The 26987-nt window shown below is 50.9% G+C and overlaps 1 protein-coding gene across 1 annotated transcript; it reads right to left on the reverse strand.

The window, feature by feature from the left end:
* Positions 1 to 9427: 9427 nt before the first annotated feature.
* tmem169b (transmembrane protein 169b) lies at positions 9428 to 26934 on the reverse strand. Its single transcript, XM_060827767.1, has 3 exons — positions 26838 to 26934; positions 17940 to 18312; positions 9428 to 14177 (listed from the first exon to the last, which is right to left on the reverse strand). Exons 2-3 carry the CDS (start codon positions 18202 to 18204, stop codon positions 13555 to 13557), a joined length of 888 nt encoding a protein of 295 aa, XP_060683750.1. The 5' UTR covers positions 18205 to 18312; positions 26838 to 26934; the 3' UTR covers positions 9428 to 13554.
* Positions 26935 to 26987: the final 53 nt, after the last annotated feature.

The raw sequence follows: 26987 nt of genomic DNA on the forward strand, positions 1-26987 counted from the left end.
TCCAAGGGGATAACAAAGGTGATCGATGGAGGTAGAGCAGTGGATATTGTCAACATAGATTTTAGTAAGGCTTTCAAGAAGATCCCTCTTCAAGAAGTGTGAGGTGATTCACTTTGGTTGGAATAATCGGAATGCAAAGTACTGGACTAGTGTAGATGAGCAGGGAAATCTCGGTGTCCAGGTACACAGATCCTTGAAAGTTGCGACTCAGGTTGACAGCTGAAAAATGTGTTGCTGGAAAAGCACAGCAGGTCAGGCAGCATCCAAGGAGCAGGAGAATCGACATTTCGGGCATAAGCCTTTCTTCAGGTTGACAGGGTTGTTAAGAAGACACACAGTGTTTTAGCTTTTATTAATAGAGGGATTGAGCTCCGGAACCATGAGGTTATGTTACAGCTGTACAAAACTCTGGTACGGCCACACTTGGAGTATTGTGTACAGTTCTGGTCACCGCATTATATGAAGGATGTGGAAGCTTTGATGGGCATCAGATTGGAATGACAGGTCAGTGCAACATCAAGGGTTAAAGTGCCTGTACTGAGCGGTAATGTTCTATGTTCTATATTCAATTGAATTCAGAAGAATTTGGGGGGGGGGGGTGTCTTATAAAAACATATACAATTATGAAGGGAATCGATAGGATTATTACAGATGGAGACAGGGTGGTTAAGAAGGTGTTTAGCACATTTGCCTTCATTGCTCAGACCTTTGAGTATAGGAGTTTTTAAGTTACACATGTAGATTGTGAGAGACAGAAATATGGGTCAAGAAAGTGCAAAATTAGGTCTTAAATATTCTTGGGTATAAGTTGCTTAGGAAAGGTAGAAAAGGTAGGAAAGGAGGATGGGTAGAACATAGAACAATACAGCACAGAACAGGCCCTTCGGCCCACAATGTTGTGCTGAACATTTGTCCTAGCTTAAGCACCTATCCATGTACCCATCCAATTGCCACTTAAAGGTCACCAATAATTCTGACTCTGCCACTCCCACAGGCAGCGCATTACATGCCCCCACCACTCTCTGGGTAAAGTACCTACCCCTGACATCCCCCCATACCTTCCACCCTTCACCTTAAATTTATGTCCCCTTGTAACACTCTGTTGTACCCGGGGAAAAAGTTTCTGTCTACTCTATCTATTCCCCTGATCACCTTATAAACCCCTATCAAGTCAACCCTCATCCGTTGCTGTTCCAATGAGAAAAGGCCTAGCACTCTCAACCTATCCTCGTACGGCCTATTCTCCATTCCAGGCAACATCCTGGTAAATCTCCTCTGCACCCTCTCCAAAGCTTCCACATCTTTCCTAAAATGGGGCGACCAGAACTGCACACAGTACTCCAAATGTGGCCTTACCAAGGTCCTATACAGCTGCAACATCGCCTCACGACTCTTGAATTCAATCCCTCTGCTAATGAACGCTAATACACCATAGGCCTTCTTACAAGCTCTATCCACCTGAGTGGCAACTTTCAAAGATCTATGAACATAGATCCCAAGATCCCTCTGCTCCTCCACCTTACTAAGAACCCTACCGTTAACCCTGTATTCCGCATTCTTATTTGTCCTTCCAAAATGTACAACCTCACACTTGACAGGGTTGAACTCCATCTGCCACTCCTCAGCCCAGCTCTGCATCATATCTAAGTCCCTTTGCAGCTGACAACAGCCCTCCTCACTATCCACAACTCCATCAATCTTCGTATTGTCTGCAAATTTACTGAGCCATCCTTCGACTCCCTCTTCCAAGTCATTAATAAAAATTGCAAACAGCAGAGGAGCCAAAACTGATCCCTGCGGAACTCCAGTTGTAACTGGGCTCCAGGCTGAATATTTACTATCTACCACCACTCTCTGACTTCGACCGGTTAGCCAGTGATGGCCACAACATCGTAGTCCCAAGTACCAATCCACGCCTTAAGTTCAGCCACCTTATTTCTGATATTCCTTGCGTTGAAGTATACACACTTGAGCCCATCTCTGTGTCTGCAAGTATTCCCTGTCAGTGCTACCTTCTCCACAGCCTCCCTACATTCTCGGACATTCTGAAAAACAGCTAACCTACTTGCTAAATTACAAGTCCGGATTCCATCCCCCTGCCAAATTAGTTTAAACACCTCCACCCTCCCACCCCCCCACCACCCCGAAGAGTGCTAGCAAACCTACCTCCCAGGATATTAGTGCCCTTTTGGTTCAGGTGCAACCCATCCTGCTTGTACAGGTGCCACCTTCCCCAAAATGCAGTCCAATTGTCCAAATACCTGAAAGCCTCCCTCCTACACCATCCTTGCAGTCACGTGTTCAACTGCACTCTCTCCCTATTCCTTGCCTCACTGTCATGTGGCACCAGCAACAACGACTCTAGCTTTTAGCTAGAGTCCTAACTTTTAGCTTCCAGCCTAACTCCCTGAGTTCCTGAATGACCTCCCCACCCCTCTTTCTACCTATGTCGTTGGTGCCAATGTGTACCATGACTTCTGGTTGCACACCTTTCCCCTTAAGGATTCTGAAGACATGGTCCGAGACTTTTTGGACCCTGGCACCCGGGAGGCAACAAACCATCTGAGAGTTTCGCCCATGTCCACAGAACCGCCTGTCAGTCCCTAACCCTAACCCTTGAGTTTAGAAGACTGAGAAGGGATTTGATTGAGTGCAGTTTTGGTCGCCATACTATAGGAAGGATGTGGAGGCATTGGAACGAGTGCAGAGGAGGTTTACCAGGATGTTGCCTGGCATGGTAGGAAGATCGTATGAGGAAAGGCTGAGGCACTTGGGCCTGTTCTCATTGGAGAAAAGAAGGTTTAGGGGAGATTTGATAGAGGTGTATAAGATGATTAGGGGTTTAGATAGGATAGACACTGAGAACCTTTTACCGCTAATGGAGTCAGCTGTTACTAGGGGACACAGCTTTAAATTAAGGGGTGGTAGGTATAGGACAGATGTTAGGGGTAGATTCTTTACGCAGCGGGTTGTGAGTTCATGGAATGCCCTGCCAGTAGCAGTGGTGAACTCTCTCTCTTTATGGTCATTTAAGCAGGCATTGGATAGGCATATGGAACTTATTGGGCTAGTGTAGGTTAGGTAGGATTTGGTCGGCGCAACATCGAGGGCCGAAGGGCCTGTACTGCGCTGTATTTTTCTATGTTCTATGAGATATATAAGATTATTAAAGGTTTGGACTCTCTGGCGGCAGGAAACATGTTTCCGTTGACGAGTGAATGCCGAACCAGAGGACACAGCTTAAAAATAAGGAGTAGACCATTTAGGAGAGAGATGAGGAGAAACTTCTTCACCCAGAGAGTGGTGGCTGTGTGGAATGCTCTTCCCCAGAGGGCAGTGAAGGCCCAGTCTCTAGATTCATTTAAGAAAGAGTTGGATAGAGCTCTCAAGGATAGTGGAATCAAGGGTTATGGAGATAAGGCAGGAACAGGATACTGATTAAGGATGATCACCCATTATCATATTGAATGGTGGTGCAGGCTTGAAGGGCAGAATGGGCCTACTCCTGCACCTATTGTCTATTGTCTTCTGTGCTGCACAACTCCTATGATTCTTTTAATGCTGAGAATGAGGTCATTGACCTGGTGTGCATGCATTTCCAAAAGGAGTTTGAAAGAGAGCCACACCACAGACTTGAGGAAAGTGATCAGTCATGGAATGAAAAATCAGTCACAACATGAATACAAAATTAAAAAATAAAAGCAAATTACTGCGGATGCCGGAATCTGAAACCAAAAGAGAAAATGCTGGAAAATCTCAGCAGGTCTCGCAGCATCTGTAAGGAGAGAAAAGAGCTGACGTTTCGAGTCTAACTGACCCTTTGTGAAAGCTAAAAAAAAGGGAGAAATAGGGAGGTATTTATACTGGGCTGAGAGAAGGTTTAGTCATGGCTTCAGAAGCAAAGGTAGCAATAAAGAGGTGATAATAACAGTGCATAGAGAGATTATAGGGAGATTAGGAGCTGTGAATGACCAAGGTTGAAGCCAGTGCTATGTGACAAAATATGTAGGGGATGGGGGGGGGGGGGGCAATGGGTGAAGCAGAGGCAAAATGGAAAACAGGGGAGAAGGGTAGCAAAGGGGAAGAGGAGAGGAAAAAGGTGATGAGAGAATGGGGAGCGAGAGAAAGAGAGACAGTCAAGAAATAAGAGGTACAAAACAGTGAAAAAAAAATAAAAAAGGTAAATAAAATAAATGAAATAAAATTATGGAGCAGAATGCAAACAGAGGGGTCGAGATGGGATAATCATCTGAAGTTGTTGAATTCAATGTTGAGACCGGCAGGCTTAAATCCAGAGGACTTCACCTCTCACAACAGCAATACGATCCTTCGTCACAGAGACATAGACATGTATAGCATGGAAACAAACTCTTTGGTCCAACTTGTCCAGGCCAACCAGACATCCTAATCTAATATTAGGAATTGCCAGCACTTGGCCCATATCCCTCTAAACTCTTCCTATTCATATATGCATCCAGATGCCTTTTAAATGCTATAATTGTACCAGCCTCTGCCACTTTCCCTGGCAGCTCATTCCAGACATGCACCACCCAGTGTGTGAAAATGTTGCCCCTTAGGTCCCTTTTAAATTTTTCCCCTCACCCTAAACCTATGCCCTCTAGTTCTGGACTCCCCAACTTTCCCCAGGAAAAGGACCTTGTCTATTTATCCTAAACATGCCCCATATGTTTTTATAAGCCTCTGTAAGGTCCTCACCTACCACCCTACCAGCATCCATAGCCAAAGGATCGTGAGCTGCCATTTCTGCCATCTCTAGCAGGATGCCACCACAGACACATACTGTGCTCCCTGCCTTTGCCAGCCTTCCGCAGGGACCATTCCCTCCAGGACACCTTGATCCACACGTCCTCCACTCCCAACATATACCCACAGCACCTTCCCTGCAATGTTCTCGACTCGATTAGTTCTGAAGAAGGGTCACTGGACCCAAAATATTAACTCTGCTTTCTCTCCACAGATACTGTCAGACCTGCTGTTTTTCCAGCAACAATTTTGTTTCTGATTTTCAACATTCATACTTCTACCACCTCTGCTGGGGACGCGTTCCAGACACTCACGATCCTCTGCATAAAGATTTTCCATGCATATTTCCCTTAAAATTTTCCCATCTCTTCATAGGGTTGGTGTGGACTTGTTGGGCCGAAGGGCCTGTTCCCACACTTTAGGGATTCTATTTTATATCCTGCTGCATTCTGACAGTTCCTGTCACTATCAGCTACTCCACCAAACTTAGTGTCATCTGCAAACTTGCTAATCAGACCACCTAGACTTTCCTCCAGATGATTTATTTATATCACAACCAGCAGTGGTCCCAACACGGATCCCTGTGAAACACCACTGGTCATAGTTCTCCATTTTGAGAAACCCCCCTCCCCAATTATTCTCTGACTCCTGCTGCCAAGCCAATTCTCTTTCTATGTAATGCATTGAATACAGGAGTTGGGAAGTCATGTTGTGACTGTACAGGACATCGGTGAGGCCACTTTTAGAATACTGCATGCAATTCTGGTCTCCCTGCTGTACAAAAGATGTTGTGAAACTTGAAAGGATTCAGAAAAGACTTACAAGGATGTTGCCAGGGTTGGAGGGCTTGAACTATAGGGAGAGGCTGAAGGTATTTTCCCTGGAGCTTCGTCGGAGGGTGAGGGGTGGCCTTATAGAGGTTTATAAAATCATGGGGGCATGAACAGCGTAAACTGACAATGTGGGTGGCAAGTCCAAAACTACACAGCATTGGTTTAAGGTGAGAAGGGAAAGATTCAAAAGGGACCTAAGGGGCAACGTTTTCAAACAGAGGGTGGCGCATGCATGGAATGAGCTGCCTAGGAAGTAGTGGAAACTGGTACAATTATAACATTTAAAAGGCATTCGGATGTGCACGTGAATAGGAAGAGTTAGAGGGACCTGGTCAAATGAGACTTGATTTATTTAGGTTATCTGGTCAGTACAGATGAGTTGGACCAAAGGGTCAGTTTCCATGCTGCATATCTCTACGACTCTACTAACAGATGCAGAAAATAATCAAGAAAGTTAATGGAACATTGGCCTTTATCTCTATAGAACTGAAATACAAGGATGCAGAACTAATGCTGCAATTATACAAAACCCTGAGAGCAGACATGGGCATCACATGCTAGTAAGGACACAATAGTTCCTAATTAATGGCTTGGAAGCCTAGTAAAACTACATTTCTCCAAACTTCTAACAAAAGGAAAATTGTGCCTGAAGGGCTAGCAATCTGACAATGTATTCAATAGCAAAGTGAAAACTGCTGGTGTTGTTCCCATTCTTCATTCCATCACAAGATTAAATTATTGAGCATCTGGAGAAGACAAGCTGATTGAACTGCTGAATAGCATTTATTAAGTATACATATAAACAATATTAAAATTTGCATGTGGCATAAAATTGAAGGGTATAGCAATCATTGACAATTGTGCAACACGAGTACAAGTTGGTTAAGAAGGATGGAAGATAGTTGTGTGCTATCCTAGTACATCTTGGAAGTAAAGAGAAAATGCATACTGATAGAAGAGCAGTGATCCCTTCTCATGGTGATATACAAGATAAATTAAAAATGGTTAGGACTTCTTTATGCTGAAGTTGCAGTGTTGTGTGTAGCTCTGAGCTTATATTGTATGCATTGGTAAAATGAGGTGCAAGGCATGAGGAGTTTAAATTATTTATTGGTAATGACACGTTATTGGAGTTGGGGGGGGGGTTATGCCAAGAGGTGGCATGGCAGAGCTCTTTAAAGTCATGATTAGTTGTAAATATTGTCCAATTGTTTGTGTAAGTTGGAATAGTAACAAAACCAGGGTGGCATGGTAGCTCACATCGCCAGGGACCTGGGTTCAATTCCTGCCTCGGGCGACTGTCTACGCAGAGTTTGCACATTCTCCCACGTTTGTGCGGGTTTCCTCCCACAATCCAAAGATGTGCCGGTCACGTGAATTGGCTATGCTAAAGTGTCCATAATGTTAGGTGCATTAGTCAGGGGTAAATATAGGGGAATGGGTCTGGAACCTTACTCTTCTGAAGGTCAGTGGTGACTTGTTGGGCCGAAGTACCTGTTTCCATACTGTAGGGAACCAATCTAAAAAAGAGTTAACATTAGCAAATATAAAAGAATTTTAAAAAAGTATTCCAAAGGGCAGTTAAATTGGAAGCTCTACATTTAAAATGGTAGTAATGGAATCAGAGGTTTACGAAGCAGATAAAGGCCATTCAGCCTATTGAGGCTGTGAGTCAAAAATGAACTAACTAACTATTCTAATCACATTTTTCAGCATTTGGCCCATAACCTTGTATGCCTTCACATCACAAGTATATATGTAAATACCTCAATGTTATAAGTACTAATGGGCAGAGCTACTAGACTGGGTCTGCAGCAAGTGATGATAAAATATTACTTGACACCATTCTCATCAATCTACCTTGCATATGATATGTGCCTTTGACAGCATCGATAAGAGTGATCATCACACAGTCCTCATGGAGATGAAATCCTATCTCCATATTGCAGATGCCTTCCAACATGTTGTGCAGCATTAGCATCTTATTAACTAGGATGATTTTAAACAAATCTAGCAACTGCAAATTGGATATCTTGAGGCAGCAACAGAATTGTGTTTCACTGCATAAATTCCACAACTTGCGAGGTACCAGTGTTGGACTGGTGTACAAAGTTTAAAACCACACAACACCAGGTTATAGTCCAACAGGTGGGTGGCAAGGTGGCACAGTGGTTAGCACTGCTTCCTCACAGCGCCAGAGACCTGGGTTCAATTCCCGACTCAGGCGACTGACTGTGTGGAGTTTGCACGTTCTCCCCGTGTCTGTGTGGGTTTCCTCCGGGTGCTCCGGTTTCTTCCCACAGTCCAAAGATGTTCAGGTCAGGTAAATTGCCCGTAGTGTTAGGTAAAGGGGTAAATGTAGGGGAATGGGTGGGTTGCGCTTCGGTGAGGACTTGTTGGGCCGAAGGGCCTGTTTCCACACTGTAAGTAATCTAATCTATGGAAGGTATTAAGTCTGTCTGTGCCCCAATGCTTTGTCAGACTGACAAACCCTCTGTATAGCTTTACAGAGTATTACATGGATTCATGCAGTTTTTGAGCAAAATAAAATGTAATTCTGCAAAATAAATTCAGCCCATAAGCTAATATGTGTGTGCATGTAGGAGCAACAGATTGAGTGTGCATGTGAGTGTGCACCTGTGGATGTCAGTGTATGTGATAGTGTGCTTGTGTGTGTGTAAGCTTGGTTAAATGTGTGTGAGGGAGTGTGATGGGGTATGTGAGAGAGGGCGAGTGTATTGGTGAGAGTGCAGGGGAGGGTGCATGTGTGTGCATATGAAAGGGGATCTGCGTAAGGGTGCACAAGCATGGACGTGTATTCTGCAGTGGGGTCACCTGTAGTGTGACATGAACCCAAGTACTCAAGGATACCCTCATAAGAATAGGGTACGATGCTCAACTCGAGTGCCAGTTCTAATGTGCCACAGCGAGAAACTGTAATAACAGTGAGGGTATCCTTTGTTATCCAGTATTTCCTAGGCGCCAAACAACTATGCTATGTTCTTCACAGCCTGCAACAAATTATCAATAGGTTGAGCCCTCTCCCCAGACCTTGCCCACGCCTCCACTTCTCACCTTTAAACCTCCAAATCTTAAACAGATCATGACTCAGAGCAAACTGCCCAGCTTTCAGGACACCACCACCATACAACCCTGCCACATCTTGCAGCAGATGCTGTGTTAGAGTATCACCATTACACGTGGGGACACCTCCCACCATGTATGTGGTGAATATTCATGTGACTAAGCCAACATAGTCTATCGCATACGCGGCAGGCAAGGATGCCCTGAGGCACGGTACATTGGCGAGCAGACGTTGCGACAATGGATGAACAGACACCACTCAACAATCATCAGGCAGGAGTGTTCCCTCCCAGTCAGGGAGAACGTCAGCAGTACGGGACATTCGGCCTTGGACCTTTGGGTGACCATTCTCCAAGATGGACTTCGGGACAAGCAACAACAGAGTGGCTAAGCAGCAGCTGTTAGCAAAGTTGGGTATTCGGTGGAAATGGCCTCAATTGGGACAGTGGGTTAATGGCACAGTACAGCTGACCCTACCGCATGATACACTCTCACACTTCTACATATGCACACACCAATGTCGACCCTCTGTCATACGCACACACACACACCCTCTCACACATACCCTGTCACACTCATTCACACACAGTCACGTGCACTCACACCTACACACTCAATCTGTCGCTTCTCCATGCGCACACACAAGCTTATGGGTGAATCTATTATTGCAGAATTACATTTTATTTTGCTAAAAAACTGCATGAATCCATGTAAAACTCTAAAACTATACAGAGAGTTTGGCAGTCTGACATAGCATTGGGACACAGACAGACTTCATACGTACTGTTTAAAAAGCTGAGCTATCTTGAGAATGTTATTGAAAAGAAGTTCTGTGATTTACATATTAAAGAACAGAAATCAGCATATCCCACTAGAAAAGATGGAAGTTTTAACCCAAGATTGTTTACTGTACCCCACTTCCATGATACTGGACTTCTTTGACTATAAATTCTGTGAGCAATATCTTAACCTCCACATTCACCTGATGGAGTGGCGCTCTGAAAGCTAATGCTTCCAAATAAACCTATTGTACTATAACCTGGTGTTGTGTGATTTTTAACTTTACCCACAAATTCCCTACTCTTTCATTATCATCAAGCCAGATGATAAATTTTGATTTATTGAAAAGAGTGCAGGAGTATAAACATACCCCAAAATGAGAAATCAGCTGGTGAAATTACAACACAAGACTACTTGCAGGTGAACCAAGAATAGCATGGTGGCTCGGTGGTTAACAGTTACCTCACAGAGATGGGGACATAAGTTCAATCCCAGCCTTAGGTGAGTGTCTATATGGAGTTTGGACATTCTTTCTACATCTGCATGGGTTTCCACTGGGGTGCTCTGCTTTCATCCCACAGTCCAAAAACGTGCAGGTTAGGTGGATTGGCTACAGGACATTGTAGTGTCTAGGGATACAGAAGCTGGATGGAGTAGCCATGGTAAATGGTAAATGAGGGGTTATAGGAATGGGGGTACAGTTTGGATGGGATGCTCTTCAAAGGGTGTCTTCCGTGCTATAGGAATTTTATGTTAGTAATATACTTTAAATTGGACAAGTATTCCCATTAACAGGTACAGAAAAGGTTTATCAGGATACTGCCTGGAGAGCATTAGCTTTTAGGAGTGCGTGGAGAAATTTGGTTTGTTTTTACTTGAACAGAGACTGAGCAACAACCTGATAGAAGTTTCCAAAAATACGAGGCATGAATAGAATGAATAGAAATATCAATTACTTGGGAACATAAGTTTAAAGTAAAAAGGGGAAAGTTTAAAGTAGATATGAAAAGTGTAGTGATGTAATGAGGTCAGCCAGGTGGACTTCAAATAAAAAGGAGTTCCTTGATTGGACCAGATTAACAGCCCCAGAGAGCCCAGGCTGACAGGTAAGAAAACAGGATTGCACTTCAGTCCCACACTCTTTGATCTTCGGACACACTGTACAGAAGGGGGAGGGCAGTTCTGAAGACCTCCTCGTGGGTCTGCCTCTGGGCCTGGCCAAACTGGCCATAAACAAGTCCAGGCAGCGGGTCGTGAAGGGGGTCATTAGGGCCGAATGCCTGCCCGTGTTCCGCGGTTACATTAGAGCCCGGGTGTCTCTGGAGAAGGAGCATGCAGTGTCCACCAACACCCTTGAGCTGTTCAGGAAGAGGTGGGTGCCGCAGGGAGTGGAGTGCCTAATTTCCCCATCCAATTCTACTTTGATTTAATCCCTGCCCTCCCCTTCACTGTTTGATCACACAGCATTGCCCTTTGATGTCAAGGGCACTGCTTGTCACTGGCCACTCTGGTGTTTCTTTCCTTCCTGGTGGTGGAAATTGAATAAAGATTGGTGTACCTTATGTCTTTCATTGTGTCTCACACTTGCAAACACACATGGGTACTGGGGGAAAAAAGCACTACCGCAATTAGGCAGTGGTGGTGGTGGTGGGGGGGGGTGGGGGAGGGAGGAAGGAAAAAAATTGAAGTTCCTCTGGCATTACCATCTGCAATGATGGGAGAACCAGCACATCAGGGCTAAAGACAAGATTGAAGCATTTGTAACCAACTTCAACCAGGTTTGCTCAGTAGATGCTCCATCTTTGCCTCCTTGTGAGTGTTTTCAGCTATTTTGTGGTAACATGAAGGGCAAATTGAATTGGCTGAAGACTGGCCCTGACAATTTCAGCAATTGTTCTGAAGACTTATGCATCAGAATTAGCCCCAACCATCAACAAGTAGTTCCAGACTGCAGTAACAGTGGCATCTGGCCAGTGATGTGGAAATTGAGTCATGTTCATGCCGTTCTATGAGATTATGAGTTCATCCAAGAGAGAATCTAATTCCTTCACATTCAAATGGCATTATTATTGCTAAAATCCCCTCCATGAACATTCTGTATAATAGAATCATAGAATACTGAGTGTGGAATCAGGTCAATCAGCCATTGAGTCCACATCGGCTTTCCAAAAAAGCATCCCAATCAAAACAACCCCTCTAACCTATCAACTTTGGACACTACAGGCAATTCAGCATGATCGATCCACCTAATCGCCACAGCTTTGGATTGTGGGAGGAAACTGGAGTACACAGAGGAAACCTATACAGACATAGGGAGAATGTACAAACTCTGCATAGAGAATCATCAGAGGATAAAACTGAACCCGGGTCCCTGGTGCTGAGAAACGTCAATTTTCCTGCTCCTTGGATGCTGCCTGACTTGCTGTGCTTTTCCAGCACCACTCTAATCTTGACTCTAATCTCCAGTATCTGCAATCTTCACTTTTGCCTGGCTGGTCAGATGGGTTGATCAGTGGCAAATGGAATTCAATCCTATTTAGTGAGAGTCAATTCCCCTGGGCAGGCAAATAAGGCAAGGGAATGTGTTACAAATGATAGGACACTGGGAAATACGGAGTATCAAAGGGATCTTGGTTTGCATGTTCACTGGCCTCTAGTGGGACTGATAGACAAAGTGGTTAAGGCAGCATGAGATACTTGCCTCTACTGGTCCAGGCATAGCATTTAAAAGCAGGGAAGTGACACTAGAATTGTATAAAACATTGATTTTGGACACAGCTAGAGAATTATACACAGTTCTAGAATCTATGTTACTGGAGTTACGCAATTGCATTGGAGAGGGTGCAGAAGAGATTTATCAAGATGTTTTCTGGCTTGGAGGGTTTTAGTCAAGAAGAAAAATTGAATAGACTGGGATTGTTTTCTTTGAAACACTAAATGATATAAAATCAGATAACTCGGTACAGACAAGGATATATTAGTGGATTGAAAGTCAAAAGACAGCACTTAATTAAGATGCAGGAATGATTAAATGTGACAACCTGCTGGTGCCAAACTGGACGTGGAACCAGAGCACTGTAGGAGCTAAACAAATTGCTCCCACCACAGTTTGTACTAATTGAGAAGTCGCATACTTATGACCAAGTGATGTGCTTGATGCAAGACCAAAATTTGAAGCATAGGGAAATTGACCTGGTTCAATCTGGACATGGAAAGGTATTCAGTTATATTATTAAAGCTATAAAAGAGTTTAATTTAATGATTGAAGAGTGAATATTCTACAGAAATGATGTAAATTATCTTTATTCTATGTTCAAGTATTATGAATGTGATAAGCTTTAAATTAACTAAATGTTAAATGGTGCGTCAAGGCCTTAAGATCCCCTGAAATATTAAAGTCTATGGTGAATTGCCGCATTACCTTTTGTTGTCATACTGGATTTAACCATAGAACAAAAGTACATCCTGGCAGTCACGATCTCTCTTCGATTAGGCCTTTAACACAGTTGAAGTATAATTAGCATAGGCAGTTGCTTCATATATTCATGGCTCATTCAAAAAAAAAATCAATACTGTAGAAAACCCTGCTAATATACCCTCAACCTTTAGTAGCCTTTTAGTGTTTGCAAATAAGCTACTCCATTAAAAAATAAACTAACAGTTTTGCAGGGAAAGCACAGGCCAGCACCTTCAGACATTAAAATAAATAAATAAGTTAAATAGCAATTCTTCTCCATTTGACCTGATACCATTATTTGTAGCTTCTTGCACTAGAGTAGGGTCAGACCCTGCATTAAGAGAGTGATAATTCAAACTTGGGTATTCTAGCTCCAGGAACTAAGTGATAGTGGGAACTGGCAAAAGGCAAACAAGCCTCCCATGCATTAGCAGAGACATGAGTCTTACATGGTTATGCTTATTGATCTAAACAGCTTAAATTTCTTCCTAAAAGCAGACGTTAGTTACGTGCATCTGAATACTACAAAGTCAAACAACATTACAGGGGCAGAATAAATTCACTCAAAACTTCATTTCATTTCAAAATCCTAAGCAGTTTCTTCGGTCAGGTGCTTTCTCTCTGGATCAGTATTCTTTAAACAGCAGATGTCTGCTCCCCTGCTGGTGCTGCCTTACAGGACAGACTACCTGAAACATTGTCAGAATCCAGCAGCTCCACAATGCTGTACGGGGAACAATCCTCCAGACCAAGTTTCCCAGACAACCAGCCACAGAAACCTTTCTCCAAGTCTCGCACTGCTTGCCACCACTCACCAAATGACCAGGATATCTGTGTCACGGTTGTGTACACAGCAAGGGACATAGACATTGCTACAATTAGCACTGGGTAAAAAATAATCAGAAAAGGGCAAATTGTAATCTTATGCCAGAAGGACCGTTCCTCGTTGTAAACCAAGAAAATGTTATACCAGGTAATGGTTCCATAATAAAAGGACATGACAAAGGATAACACAAAGACCACTGGAGCACACACAAGGCTCCATATGACAACATGAGGACCTCTATGCAGCCCTACATCACATGCTTTTTTTGTGCCTTTTTCTTCAGGCTGTAGGGGCTCCTTTGACTTGGCTAGTTCCTGGAGCTCTTTCTCAGTTAGCGTTACGTGGATGTCCACCATCTGCCCCTTCTTCTTGCCACGGGTGATTGTGCCAGTTAGTGTTACATATCTGCTGTCAGTAGGTACGCTCCAGCCACCTATCTCACAAACAACAGAAGATTTTATCAACCTGAAATATAAACATTTTCTTCACACTTCATTTGAGGCTCAGACAGTGATCACATGCAAGCTGATGTTTTGTACAATGTTCTTTCCTCAGTGACATTATATATCACAGCTCAGAATATTTGGAGAGAAGGGCCCCATCAGAAACAGCAACACTGGATTATTCCATAACCGTTCAGCCCACAATTTCATTAAGCTCTTTCAACTTATGATATTCAATTTCCAATTTCCTGCTCTCACTGGAGGTCCTCTAATATTCTTCATTCAGAGGTTTTGCATTCCAGTTGAGCACAGTTTTTCCCCTGTAGCTTTGAAGACTGAAGGGTGATATTATAGTGATTTATAAAATCATGAGACACACAGACAGGGTGAATAGCTAAGGTCTCTTCCCCAGAATAGGGGAGTCCAAAACTAAAGACATAGGTTTAAAGTCAGAGGGAAAAGATTTAGAAAAGGACCTGAAGGGCAACCTTTTCATGTAAAGGCTGCTGCATGTATGGAATGAACTGCCAGAGGAACAGGTGGATGCTGGTACAATTACAACATTTAAAATGCGTAAATAGGAAGGGCTGAGGGGGATATGGGCTGAATGCTGGCAAATGGGGCAAGATTAATTTGGGATATTTGGTAGGTATGGATGAATTGGACTAAAGGGTCTGTTTCCTGCTGTACAACCCTATGACTCTACAGGACTGGCAGAAACATGACATCAAATGAAAACTGACAGGCAGTTTTGTGGGTACAAACAAGGCTCTTAAATAATATGTTGCCTCTCTGGTGCTAGGGTCAGGCATGTCTCAGAATGGCTGCAAGGTAGTCTGAAGGGGAAGGTGAACAGCCAGTCGTCATGACATCTGTACCAATTACATTGGTAAAGAAAAAGAGGTCCTGTCACAGGAATTAAGAAAAGTGGTTGCAGATTAAAGCATAAGACTATTAAGAATGCAATTCCCCAAATTACTTCCACTGCTATGCCTGACTGAGTATAGGAATAAGATAGGTCAGATGAACACATGGCTACAGTGATGGTATAAAGGAGGGGGCTTTAGATTGTTAGATCATTGGGACAGTTTCTGGGGGCAGGTGGGATCTGTACAAGCTGGATAGATTGCACCTGAACTGGAATGGGTCCAGTATTCTTGTTGAGATATTTGCTTGCGCCATTGAAAAGGTTTTAAACTACTTTGGGATGAGGTTGGGCAGAACCGATTTAAAATCAGGAGCATCGTTCAGATATAGAAGGAATACCAGGTCAGTCTATCTAGCAGAGAAAACATGATCATCATAAGGGACATGGGAGGACTGGAAAGTAAAATTGTATCTATTTAATGCAAGGTGCCTGACTGATAAGGCAGAATAATTTACAGAATCAAAAAGTGTGAGATGCTGGAAAAGCAGCCGGTCAGGCAACATCTGAGGAGCAGGAGATCGATGTTTTGGGCTTCATCACTTTCTCCTAGAAGCATTTACAGTTATGGTCACCATTTGGGAATACATGTTGCAATCACTAAGACATGGTTGAAGGACAGGACTGTCAGCTCAACATTCCAGAGTATAAAAGTTTCAGGTGCAATGGGGCTGATGTAAGAGAGTTGGGAATGTTGGATTAATACAAATGAGGCTGTACAGGTAGAGGTTAAAGATTTTTTAAAAAAGGATGATTACCTTGTTTGGATTATATTACAGGCCTCCGAAAAGAGGGAGATGTAGGAACAGATATGTAGGCAAATCTCAGAGAGATGGGACTGGAATAGGGTTATGGGGATTTCAACTTTGTTATCAAACAAGTAACACATGCACCACACAAATGCCAGTAATGACCACCTCAAAGAAGAGAAAGTTAATCACCGCTCCTTGACATTCAATGGTGTTACCATCACTGAATCCCCCACCATCAATATCCCTGGGGCTACCACTGGCCAGAAACTCAACTTGTCACAAACACAGTGGCTACAAGAACAGGTCAAAGGCTAAGAATACTACAGTGAGTAACTCACTTCCTGACTCCTTAAAGCCTGTCCACCATCTGCAAGGCACTAATCACGAGTTTGATGGAATACTCCCCACTTGCCTGTATGGGTGTAGCTCCAACAACACTCAAGAAGCTTGACATCAAACAGGATAAAGCAGCCTGCTTCATTGGCATCATATCCAAAAACTTTCACTCCCTCCACCATTGACAGTCAGCAGTGGCAGTGTGTACACTGCAGAAATTCGCTGAAGAGGTGTAGGCCCGTTCTGAGGAAGGGTCACCAGAGCCAAAGCGTTAGCTTTGATTTCTCTTCAGATGTTGCCAGACCTGCTAAGATTTTCTAGCAACTTCTGTTTTCATCTTTATTTGAAATGATTAGATGGGGTCTAATATTTACAGTGCACTCAGGAGAACTTTTATGCCAGTACATATAGTCCAACTAGAGATGTGCAGTGCTTGACCTAATTCTGTGACTGGTTTTATTCCCTAAGATCAGGATTAACCCTATCAAGTGGTTGTAGTGTCAGTGGGCAAATATTTTGGGGGTAGTGACAACAACTCTACGTTTCATAGTCAAGTGGACGGCACAGTGACATAGTGGTTAGCACTGCTGCCTCATAGCATCAGAGACCCAGGTTCAATTCCCACCTCAGGTGACTGTGTGGAGTTTGCACATTCGCCCCACTGAAAATGTGTTGCTGGAAAAGCACAGCAGGTCAGGCAGCATCCAAGGAGCAGGAGAATCGACATTTCGGCCATGAGCCCTGCTTCAGGAATTCTCCCCACACCTGCGTGGGTTCCCTCCCACAATCCAAAAATGTGCAGGTTAGGTGAATTGACCATGTTAAATCGCCCGTAGTGTTAGGTGAAGGGATAAATGTAGGGGAATGGGTCTGGGTGGGTTGTACTTCGGTGGGTCGGTGTGGACTTGTTGGGCCGAGGGGCCTGTTTCCACACTGCAAGTAATCTAATCTAATCATTATGGAAAGGGATAAGGATAACGTTAAGTGTCTAAACTGGTTAAGGCAGATTTCAATATCATTAGACAGGATCTGGCAAACAGACTAATGGTAGATAAGTCTACAGTTAGAAAGCGGGAGACATGGTGGCTTAGTAGTTAGCACTGCAGCCTCACAGCACCAGGGTCCCAGGTTCAATTTCTGCCTCCGGTGAGTTTGCACGTTCTGCCCATATCTGCATGGGTTTCCTCCCACAATCTAAAGATGCGCAGATTAGGTGAATTGGCCATGCGAAATTTCCCGTAGTGTTAGGTGAAGGGGTAAATGTAGGGGAATGGGTTTGGGTGGGTTGCTCTTCAGAGCGTCGGTGTGGACTTGTTGGGCTGAAGGGTCTGTTTCCACACTGTAAGTAATCTAATCTAAAGTAGTATAATGAGAATTCAAGGCTAGCATGTTCTTTTCAGAGTGAAGGGCAACAGCAGCAAATCCAGGGAACACTGGATGTCAAGAGCTAGAGAGTCTGAAGAAAAAGAAGGAAGTCTACGTTAGGCACAGAGCATTAAAAGGGAGCCCCTTCTCAAGTGCAGAGAATTTTGGACGTTGCTTAAAAAATAAATTATGAGGGCAAAAAGGGGCCACAAAATCTCTTTGGCATATAAGATTAAGGAAATCCCAAAGGCATTTTATAAATATATTAAGTGCAAGAGGCCAGGGGGAAAATAAGTGTGCCTATTAGAGGCCAAATGGACAACCTATGCTTGGAGCCAGAGGATGTCGGTGCAGTTAGAATCTATCTGTAGTACCTTCTCCACTGGGAGGACACAGAAAGTTAGTCTGCTCCTCTGTGTTCTTGGCTGTGGTGTCTGGGTCATGCTGATCTTCTTCCACTCTCTCGCTTCCTGTGCGGTAGATTATAATGGACTCTGGTCTTGGCTCTTTCTTCTTTTTCTTCTTCCGCTCCATAGTAGCATCACCTTCCTTCTCAACTATCCCAGTCACAGCTTTGTGTGGTGAGCTCTGGTGCGTCCCATGAGCTGTTTGCTCCATGCTGATGTTGTGTTGGGGCATCTTGGTATAAATTGCAACTGATAAGTCACATTATAGACAAGCTATTATTGCTTCCCACAAGGACGACAAAATCTGGCTTGCGCATGCCTTAGGTCTCCTGTGTTAAAACTGACAGGTTAAACAGCAAATCACTGAGAAGTTAAAAAAAGCGACAAACATACAAATAAGAAATCATAGAATCCCTACAGGATGGAAGGAAATCATTTGGCTATCAAGTTCACTCCGATGCTCCAAATGGCACGCAAAACCCGCACCCACCCCCATCCATCCATCCCTCCCACACACCCCCATCCATTTCTTTACTCAGCGGGTTGAGAGTTCATGGAATGCCCTGCCAGTAGCAGTGGTGGACTCTCCCTCTTTATGGTCATTTAAGCGGGCACTGGATAAGCATATGGAGGTTATTGGGCTAGTGTAGGTTAGGTAGGCTTCGGTCGGCGCAACATCGAGGGCCGAAGGGCCTGTACTGCGCTGTATTTTTCTATGTTCTTTGTTCATCCATACCTCCCGCATCCCCCCCATCCATCCATCCCTCCCGCACCCCACCCAAAACATCCCTCCCGCACACCCGCCATCCATCTCTCCCACGCCCCCGCCCCATCCATCCACCCACCCATCCATCTCTCCCACGCCCCCGCCCCCATCCATCCACCCACCCATCCATCTCTCCCACGCTCCCGCCCCCATCCCATCCATCCCTCTCTCCCACGGCACCCGCCCCCATCCATCCGTCTCTCCCACTGCCCCCACCCCCATCCATCCGTCTCTCCCACTGCCCCCCTCCATCCATCCGTCTCTCCCACTGCCCCCCTCCATCCATCCGTCCCTCCCACCACTCCATCCCCATCCATCTCTCCAATGCCCCCACCCCCATCCATCTCTCCCACGCTCCCAACCCATCCACCAAACTCTCCCACGCCCCCCCCATTTATCCATCCGTCTCTCCCACCCCCCGATCCATCCGTCTCTCCCACGCCTCCCCCCCATCCATCCGTCTCTCCCACGCCTCCACCCCCATCCATCCGTCCGTCCCTCCCACGCCCCACCCCCATCCATCCGTCCGTCCCTCCCACGGCACCCCCCCATCCATCTCTCCCACGCCCCAACCCATCCACCAAACACTCCCACGCCACCATTGATCCCTCCATCGCTCCCACGCCCCCCCCATCCATCCGTCCCTCCCACGGCCCCGGCCCCATCCATCCGTCCCTCCCACCACTCCATCCCCATCCATCTCTCCAATGCCCCCACCCCCATCCATCTCTCCCACGCCCCCACCCCATCCATCCGTCTCTCCCACTGCTCCCCTCCATCCATCCGTCCCTCCCACGCCCCCACCACCATCCATCCGTCCCTCCCACGCCCTCACCCCCATCCATCTGTCCCTCCCATGCCCCCACCCCCATCCATCTGTCCCTCCCACGCCCCCACCCCCATCCATCTGTCTCTCCCACTGCCCCCACCCCCATCCATCTCTCCAACGCCCCCACCCCCATCCATCTGTCTCTCCCACTGCCCCCCACCATCCATCCATCCCTCCCACGACTCCACTCCCATCCATCTCTCCAACGCCCCCACCCCCATCCATCTCTCCCAAGCCCACAACTCATCCACCAAACTCTCCCACGCCCCCCCATTGATCCATCCGTCCCTCCCAAGCCCCCCCATCCATCCGTCTCTCCCACGCCCCACCCCAATCCATCCGTCCGTCCGTCCCTCCCACGGCCTCCCTCCATCCATCCGTCCCTCCCACTGCCCCCCTCCATCCATCCGTCCCTCCCACGGCCCCACCCCCATCCATCTCTCGTACGGCCCCCAACCCCATCCATCCATCTCTCCCATGGCCCCAGCCCCATCCATCCGTCTCTCCCACGCCTCCCTCCCCCATCCATCCGTCCCTCCCACTCCCCCCCATCCATCCCTCCCTCCCACGGCCCCACCCCCATCCATCCGTCCGTCCCTCCCACGCACCCCCCCATCCATCCGTCTCTCCCACGCCCCCACCCCATCCATCCATCTCTCCCACGCCGCCACCCCTCGGCTCCCCCCCATCCATCCATCTCTCCCACGCCCCCACACCATCCGTCCATCTCTCTCACGGCCTCCCTCCATCCATCCATCCCTCCCACGCCCCCACCCCATTCATCCATCTCTCCCACGCCCCCACCCCTCGGCTCCCCCAATCCATCCATCTCTCCCACGCCGCCACCCCAAGCAGCCGTCTCTCCCTCTGTCCCCCTCCATCCATCCGTCCCTCCCACGCCCCCACCCCCATCCATCCGTCTCTCCCTCTGCACCCCTCCATCCATCCGTCCCTCCCACGCCCCCACCCCCATCCATCCGTCTCTCCCACGCCCCCACCCCCATCCATCTGTCTCTCCCACAGCCCCCCTCCATCCATCCGTCCCTCTCACGCCCCCACCCCATCCGTCCGTCCCTCCCACTGCCCCCCTCCATCCGTCCGTCTCTCCCACGGCCCCAGCCCCATCCATCCATCTCTCCCACGCCCCCACCCCTCGGCTCCCCCCATCCATCCATCTCTCCCAAGCCCCCACACCATCCGTCCATCTCTCTCACGGCCTCCCTCCATCCATCCGTCCCTCCCACTGCCCCCCTCCATCCATCCGTCCCTCCCACGGCCCCACCCCCATCCATCTCTCGTACGGCCCCCAACCCCATCCATCCATCTCTCCCATGGCCCCAGCCCCATCCATCCGTCTCTCCCACGCCTCCCTCCCCCATCCATCCGTCTCTCCCACGCCCCCACCCCTCGGCTCCCCCCATCCATCCATCTCTCCCACGCCCCCACCCAATCCATCCATCTCTCCCACGCCGCCACCCCATCCAGCCGTCTCTCCCTCTGTCCCCCTCCATCCATCCGTCCCTCCCACGCCCCCACCCCCATCCATCCGTCTCTCCCTCTGCACCCCTCCATCCGTCTCTCCCTCTGCACCCCTCCATCCATCCGTCCCTCCCACGGCCCCCCCCCATCCATCCATCCCTCCCTCCCACGGCCCCCCCCCATCCATCCCTCCCACGGCCCACCCCACCAATCCATCCATCCCTCCCTCCCACGGACCCAACCCCCATCCATCCATCCCTCCCTCCCACGGACCCAACCCCCATCCATCCATCCATCCATCCATCCCTCCCACGGACCCAACCCCCATCCATCCATCCATCCCTCCCTCCCTCCCACGGACCCAACCCCCATCCATCCATCCATCCCTCCCTCCCACGGACCCAACCCCCATCCATCCATCCCTCCCTCCCACGGACCCAACCCCCATCCATCCATCCATCCCTCCCTCCCACGGACCCAACCCCCATCCATCCCTCCCTCCCACAGCCCCTCCCCCATCCATCCCTCCCTCCCACCGCCCCTCCCCCATCCAACCATCCATCCATCCGTCCCTCCCACGGACCCACCCCCCATTCATCCATCCATCCCTCCCTCCCACGGACCCAACCCCCATCCATCCATCCATCCATCCCTCCCTCCCTTCCACGGACCCAACCCCCATCCATCCATCCATCCCTCCATCCCTCCCACGGACCCAACCCCCATCCATCCATCCATCCCTCCCTCCCTCCCACGGACCCAACCCCCATCCATCCATCCATCCCTCCCTCCCTCCCTTCCACGGACCCAACCCCCAGCCATCCATCCATCCCTCCCTCCCTCCCACGGACCCAACCCCCATCCATCCATCCCTCCCACGGACCCATCCCCCATCCACCCATCCATCCCTCCCTCCCACAGCCCCTCCCCCATCCATCCCTCCCTCCCACAGCCCCTCCCCCATCCAACCATCCATCCATCCGTCCCTTCCACGGACCCAACCCCCATCCATCCATCCATCCCTCCCTCCCTCCCACGGACCCAACCCCCATCCATTCATCCATCCCTCCCTCCCACGGACCCAACCCCATCCATCCATCCCTCCCTCCCACGGACCCAACCCCCATCCATCCATCCATCCCTCCCTCCCACGGACCCAACCCCCATCCATCCATCCATCCCTCCCTCCCACGGACCCAACCCCCATCCATCCATCCATCCCTCCCTCCCACAGCCCCTCCCCCATCCATCCCTCCCTCCCACAGCCCCTCCCCCATCCAACCATCCATCCATCCGTCCCTCCCACGGACCCACCCCCCATTCATCCATCCATCCCTCCCTCCCACGGACCCAACCCCCATCCATCCATCCATCCATCCCTCCCTCCCTTCCACGGACCCAACCCCCATCCATCCATCCATCCCTCCCTCCCTCCCACGGACCCAACCCCCATCCATCCATCCATCCCTCCCTCCCTCCCTTCCACGGACCCAACCCCCATCCATCCATCCATCCCTCCCTCCCTCCCACGGACCCAACCCCCATCCATCCATCCCTCCCTCCCTCCCTCCCTTCCACGGACCCAACCCCCATCCATCCATCCATCCCTCCCTCCCTCCCTCCCACGGACCCAACCCCCATCCATCCATCCCTCCCACGGACCCATCCCCCATCCATCCATCCATCCCTCCCTCCCACGGACCCAACCCCCATCCATCCATCCATCCCTCCCTCCCTCCCACGGACCCAACCCCAATCCATCCATACATCCATCCCTCCCTCCCTCCCACGGACCCAACCCACATCCATCCATCCATCCCTCCCTCCCTCCCTCCCACGGACCCAACCCCCATCCATCCGTCCCTCCCACGGACCCATCCCCCATCCATCCATCCATCCCTCCCTCCCACGGACCCAACCCCCATCCATCCCTCCCTCCCTCCCTCCCTCCCACGGACCCAACCCCCATCCATCCATCCCTCCCTCCCTCCCACGGACCCAACCCCCATCCATCCATCCCTCCCTCCCACAGCCCCTCCCCCATCCATCCCTCCCTCCCACAGCCCCTCCCCCATCCATCCCTCCCTCCCTCCCACGGACCTAACCCCCATCCATCCATCCATCCCTCCCTCTCACAGCCCCTCCCCCATCCATCCCTCCCTCCCACAGCCCCTCCCCCATCCATCCATCCATCCATCCCTCCCTCCCTCCCACGGACCCAACCCCAATCCATCCATACATCCCTCCCTCCCTCCCACGGACCCAACCCCCATCCATCCATCCCTCCCTCCCTCCCACGGACCCAACCCCCATCCATCCATCCATCCCTCCCTCACTCACTCCCTCCCTCCCACGGACCCAACCCCCATCCATCCATCCATCCCTCCCTCCCACGGCCCCTCCCCCATCCATCCCTCCCTCCCACAGCCCCTCCCCCATCCATCCCTCCCTCCCACAGCCCCTCCCCATCCATCCCTCCCACAGCCCCTCCCCCATCCATCCCTCCCACAGCCCCTCCCCCATCCATCCCTCCCACAGCACCCCCATCCACCTCTCCCACGCCCCCAACCCATCCACCAAACTCTCCCACGCCCCCACCTTGATCCATCCATCTCTCCCACGCCCCCCCATCCATCCATCCCTCCCACGCCGCCCCCCCCATCCATCCGTCTCTCCCACGGCCCCACCCCCATCCATCCATCCCTTCCACGGACCCAACCCCCATCCATCCATCCCTCCCTCCCTCCCTCCCACGGACCCAACCCCCATCCATCCATCCCTCCCACGGACCCATCCCCCATCCATCCATCCATCCCTCCCTCCCTCCCACGGACCCAACCCCCATCCATCCATCCCTCCCTCCCTCCCTCCCTCCCTTCCACGGACCCAACCCCCATCCATCCATCCATCCCTCCCTCCCTCCCTCCCTCCCACGGACCCAACCCCCATCCATCCATCCCTCCCACGGACCCATCCCCCATCCATCCATCCATCCCTCCCTCCCACGGACCCAACCCCCATCCATCCATCCATCCCTCCCTCCCTCCCACGGACCCAACCCCAATCCATCCATACATCCATCCCTCCCTCCCTCCCACGGACCCAACCCCAATCCATCCATACATCCATCCCTCCCTCCCTCCCACGGACCCAACCCACATCCATCCATCCATCCCTCCCTCCCACGGACCCAACCCCCATCCATCCGTCCCTCCCACGGACCCATCCCCCATCCATCCATCCCTCCCTCCCACGGACCCAACCCCCATCCATCCGTCCCTCCCACGGACCCATCCCCCATCCATCCATCCATCCCTCCCTCCCACGGACCCAACCCCCATCCATCCCTCCCTCCCTCCCACGGACCCAACCCCCATCCATCCATCCCTCCCTCCCTCCCACGGACCCAACCCCCATCCATCCATCCCTCCCTCCCTCCCACGGACCCAACCCCCATCCATCCATCCCTCCCTCCCACAGCCCCTCCCCCATCCATCCCTCCCTCCCTCCCACGGACCTAACCCCCATCCATCCATCCATCCCTCCCTCCCACAGCCCCTCCCCCATCCATCCCTCCCTCCCACAGCCCCTCCCCCATCCATCCATCCATCCCTCCCTCCCTCCCACGGACCCAACCCCAATCCATCCATACATCCCTCCCTCCCTCCCTCCCACGGACCCAACCCACATCCATCCATCCCTCCCTCCCTCCCACGGACCCAACCCCCATCCATCCATCCATCCCTCCCTCACTCACTCCCTCCCTCCCACGGACCCAACCCCCATCCATCCATCCATCCCTCCCTCCCACGGCCCCTCCCCCATCCATCCCTCCCTCCCACAGCCCCTCCCCCATCCATCCCTCCCTCCCACAGCCCCTCCCCATCCATCCCTCCCACAGCCCCTCCCCCATCCATCCCTCCCACAGCCCCTCCCCCATCCATCCCTCCCACAGCCCCTCCCATCCATCCCTCCCACAGCACCCCCATCCACCTCTCCCACGCCCCCAACCCATCCACCAAACTCTCCCACGCCCCCACCTTGATCCATCCATCTCTCCCACGCCCCCCCATCCATCCATCCCTCCCACGCCGCCCCCCCCATCCATCCGTCTCTCCCACGGCCCCACCCCCATCCATCCGTTTCTCCCACGGCCCCACCCGCATCCATCCGTGTCGCCCAAGGTCCCACCCCCATCCATCCGTGTCTCCCAAGGTCCCACCCCCATCCATCCGTCTCTCCCACACCCCCACCTCATTCATCCATCTCTCCCACGCGCCCATCCCTCAGCTCCCCACATCCATCCATCTCTCCCACACCCCCACCCCATCCATCCATCTCTCCCACGCCCCCACCCCATCCGTCCATCTCTCTCATGGCCTCCCTCCATCCATCCGTCCCTCCCACGGCCCCACCCCCATCCATCTCTCCCACGCCCCCATCCCTCAGCTCCCCCCATCCATCCGTCTCTCCCACGCCTCCCCCCCATCCGTCCGTCTCTCCCACGCCTCCCCCCCCATCCGTCCGTCTCTCCCACGCCTCCCCCCCATCCATCCATCTCTCCCACGCCTCCCCCCCCATCCATCCATCTCTCCCACGCCCCCACCCCATCCGTCCATCTCTCTCATGGCCTCCCTCCATCCATCCGTCCCTCCCACGGCCCCACCCCCATCCATCTCTCCCACGCCCCCATCCCTCAGCTCCCCCCATCCATCCGTCTCTCCCACGCCTCCCCCCCCATCCGTCCGTCCGTCTCTCCCACGCCTCCCCCCCCATCCGTCCGTCTCTCCCACGGCCCCCCTCCATCCGTACGTCCCTCCCACGCGACCCCCACACCCATCCATCTCTCCCACGCCCCCACCCCCATCCATCTCTCCTACACCCCCACCCCATCTGTCCATATCTCCCACGCCCCCACCCCCCCCCATCCATCCATCTCTCCCACGGCCCCAACCCCATCCGTCCGTCTCTCCCACAGCCCCAACCCCATCCGTCCATCTCTCCCACGCCCCCACCCCCCCCATCCATCCATCTCTCCCACGGCCCCAACCCCATCCGTCCGTCTCTCCCACAGCCCCAACCCCATCCGTCCATCTCTCCCACGCCCCCACCCCCCCCCATCCATCCATCTCTCCCACGGCCCCAACCCCATCCGTCCGTCTCTCCCACGGCCCCAACCCCATCCGTCCGTCTCTCCCACAGCCCCAACCCCATCCGTCCGTCTCTCCCACGGCCCCCCCCATCCGTCCGTCTCTCCCACGGCCCCCCCCATCTGTACGTCTCTCCCACGGCCCCCGCCCCATCCGACCATCGCTCCTACAGCCCCACCCCCATCCATCCATCCCACGTCCCCCCTCCATCCGTCCCTCCCACGCCCCCACATCCATCCGTCCCTCCCCCGGCCCCCCCTTCCATCCCTCACACCCACCCCCATCCATCCTGCACCCCCCTCCATCCATCCATCCCTCCCACGCACCCCCCCCCACCCATCCATCCCTCCTACGCACCCCCCCATCCTTCCGTCTCTCCCACGCACCCCGCCATCCGTCCGTCTCTCCCACGGCCCCCCCCCATCCATCCCTCACATCCAACCCTCCCACGCCCCCGCCCCCATTCCATCCCTCCCACACCCCCCCCCCCCCATCCATCCGTCTCTCCCCCTCCCCTCCCACCCCCGGCTCTCCCCTCCATCTCTCTTCTCTTCTCGTAAAGATGTCCTCTTCCCTCCCCATAGCACCGATTTCACAAGTGGGACTCGGTACTCCTCACATTTTCGGCTTGTTTGAATTACCTTCTAGCCTCTCCTCACGCAGCGGTTGTGGATGAACGTTCAGATCCGGGATGGGTCGCCAAAGGCCGTGCTTTGGGGAGGGTGCGAAGTAACCGGATCTCACCTTTACCAACATGGCGCCGATTAGCTTCCGGTGATGATCACGTGACT

Source organism: Hemiscyllium ocellatum, chromosome 7 (genome assembly GCF_020745735.1).
Source record: "Hemiscyllium ocellatum isolate sHemOce1 chromosome 7, sHemOce1.pat.X.cur, whole genome shotgun sequence".
Lineage (NCBI taxonomy): Eukaryota > Metazoa > Chordata > Chondrichthyes > Orectolobiformes > Hemiscylliidae > Hemiscyllium > Hemiscyllium ocellatum.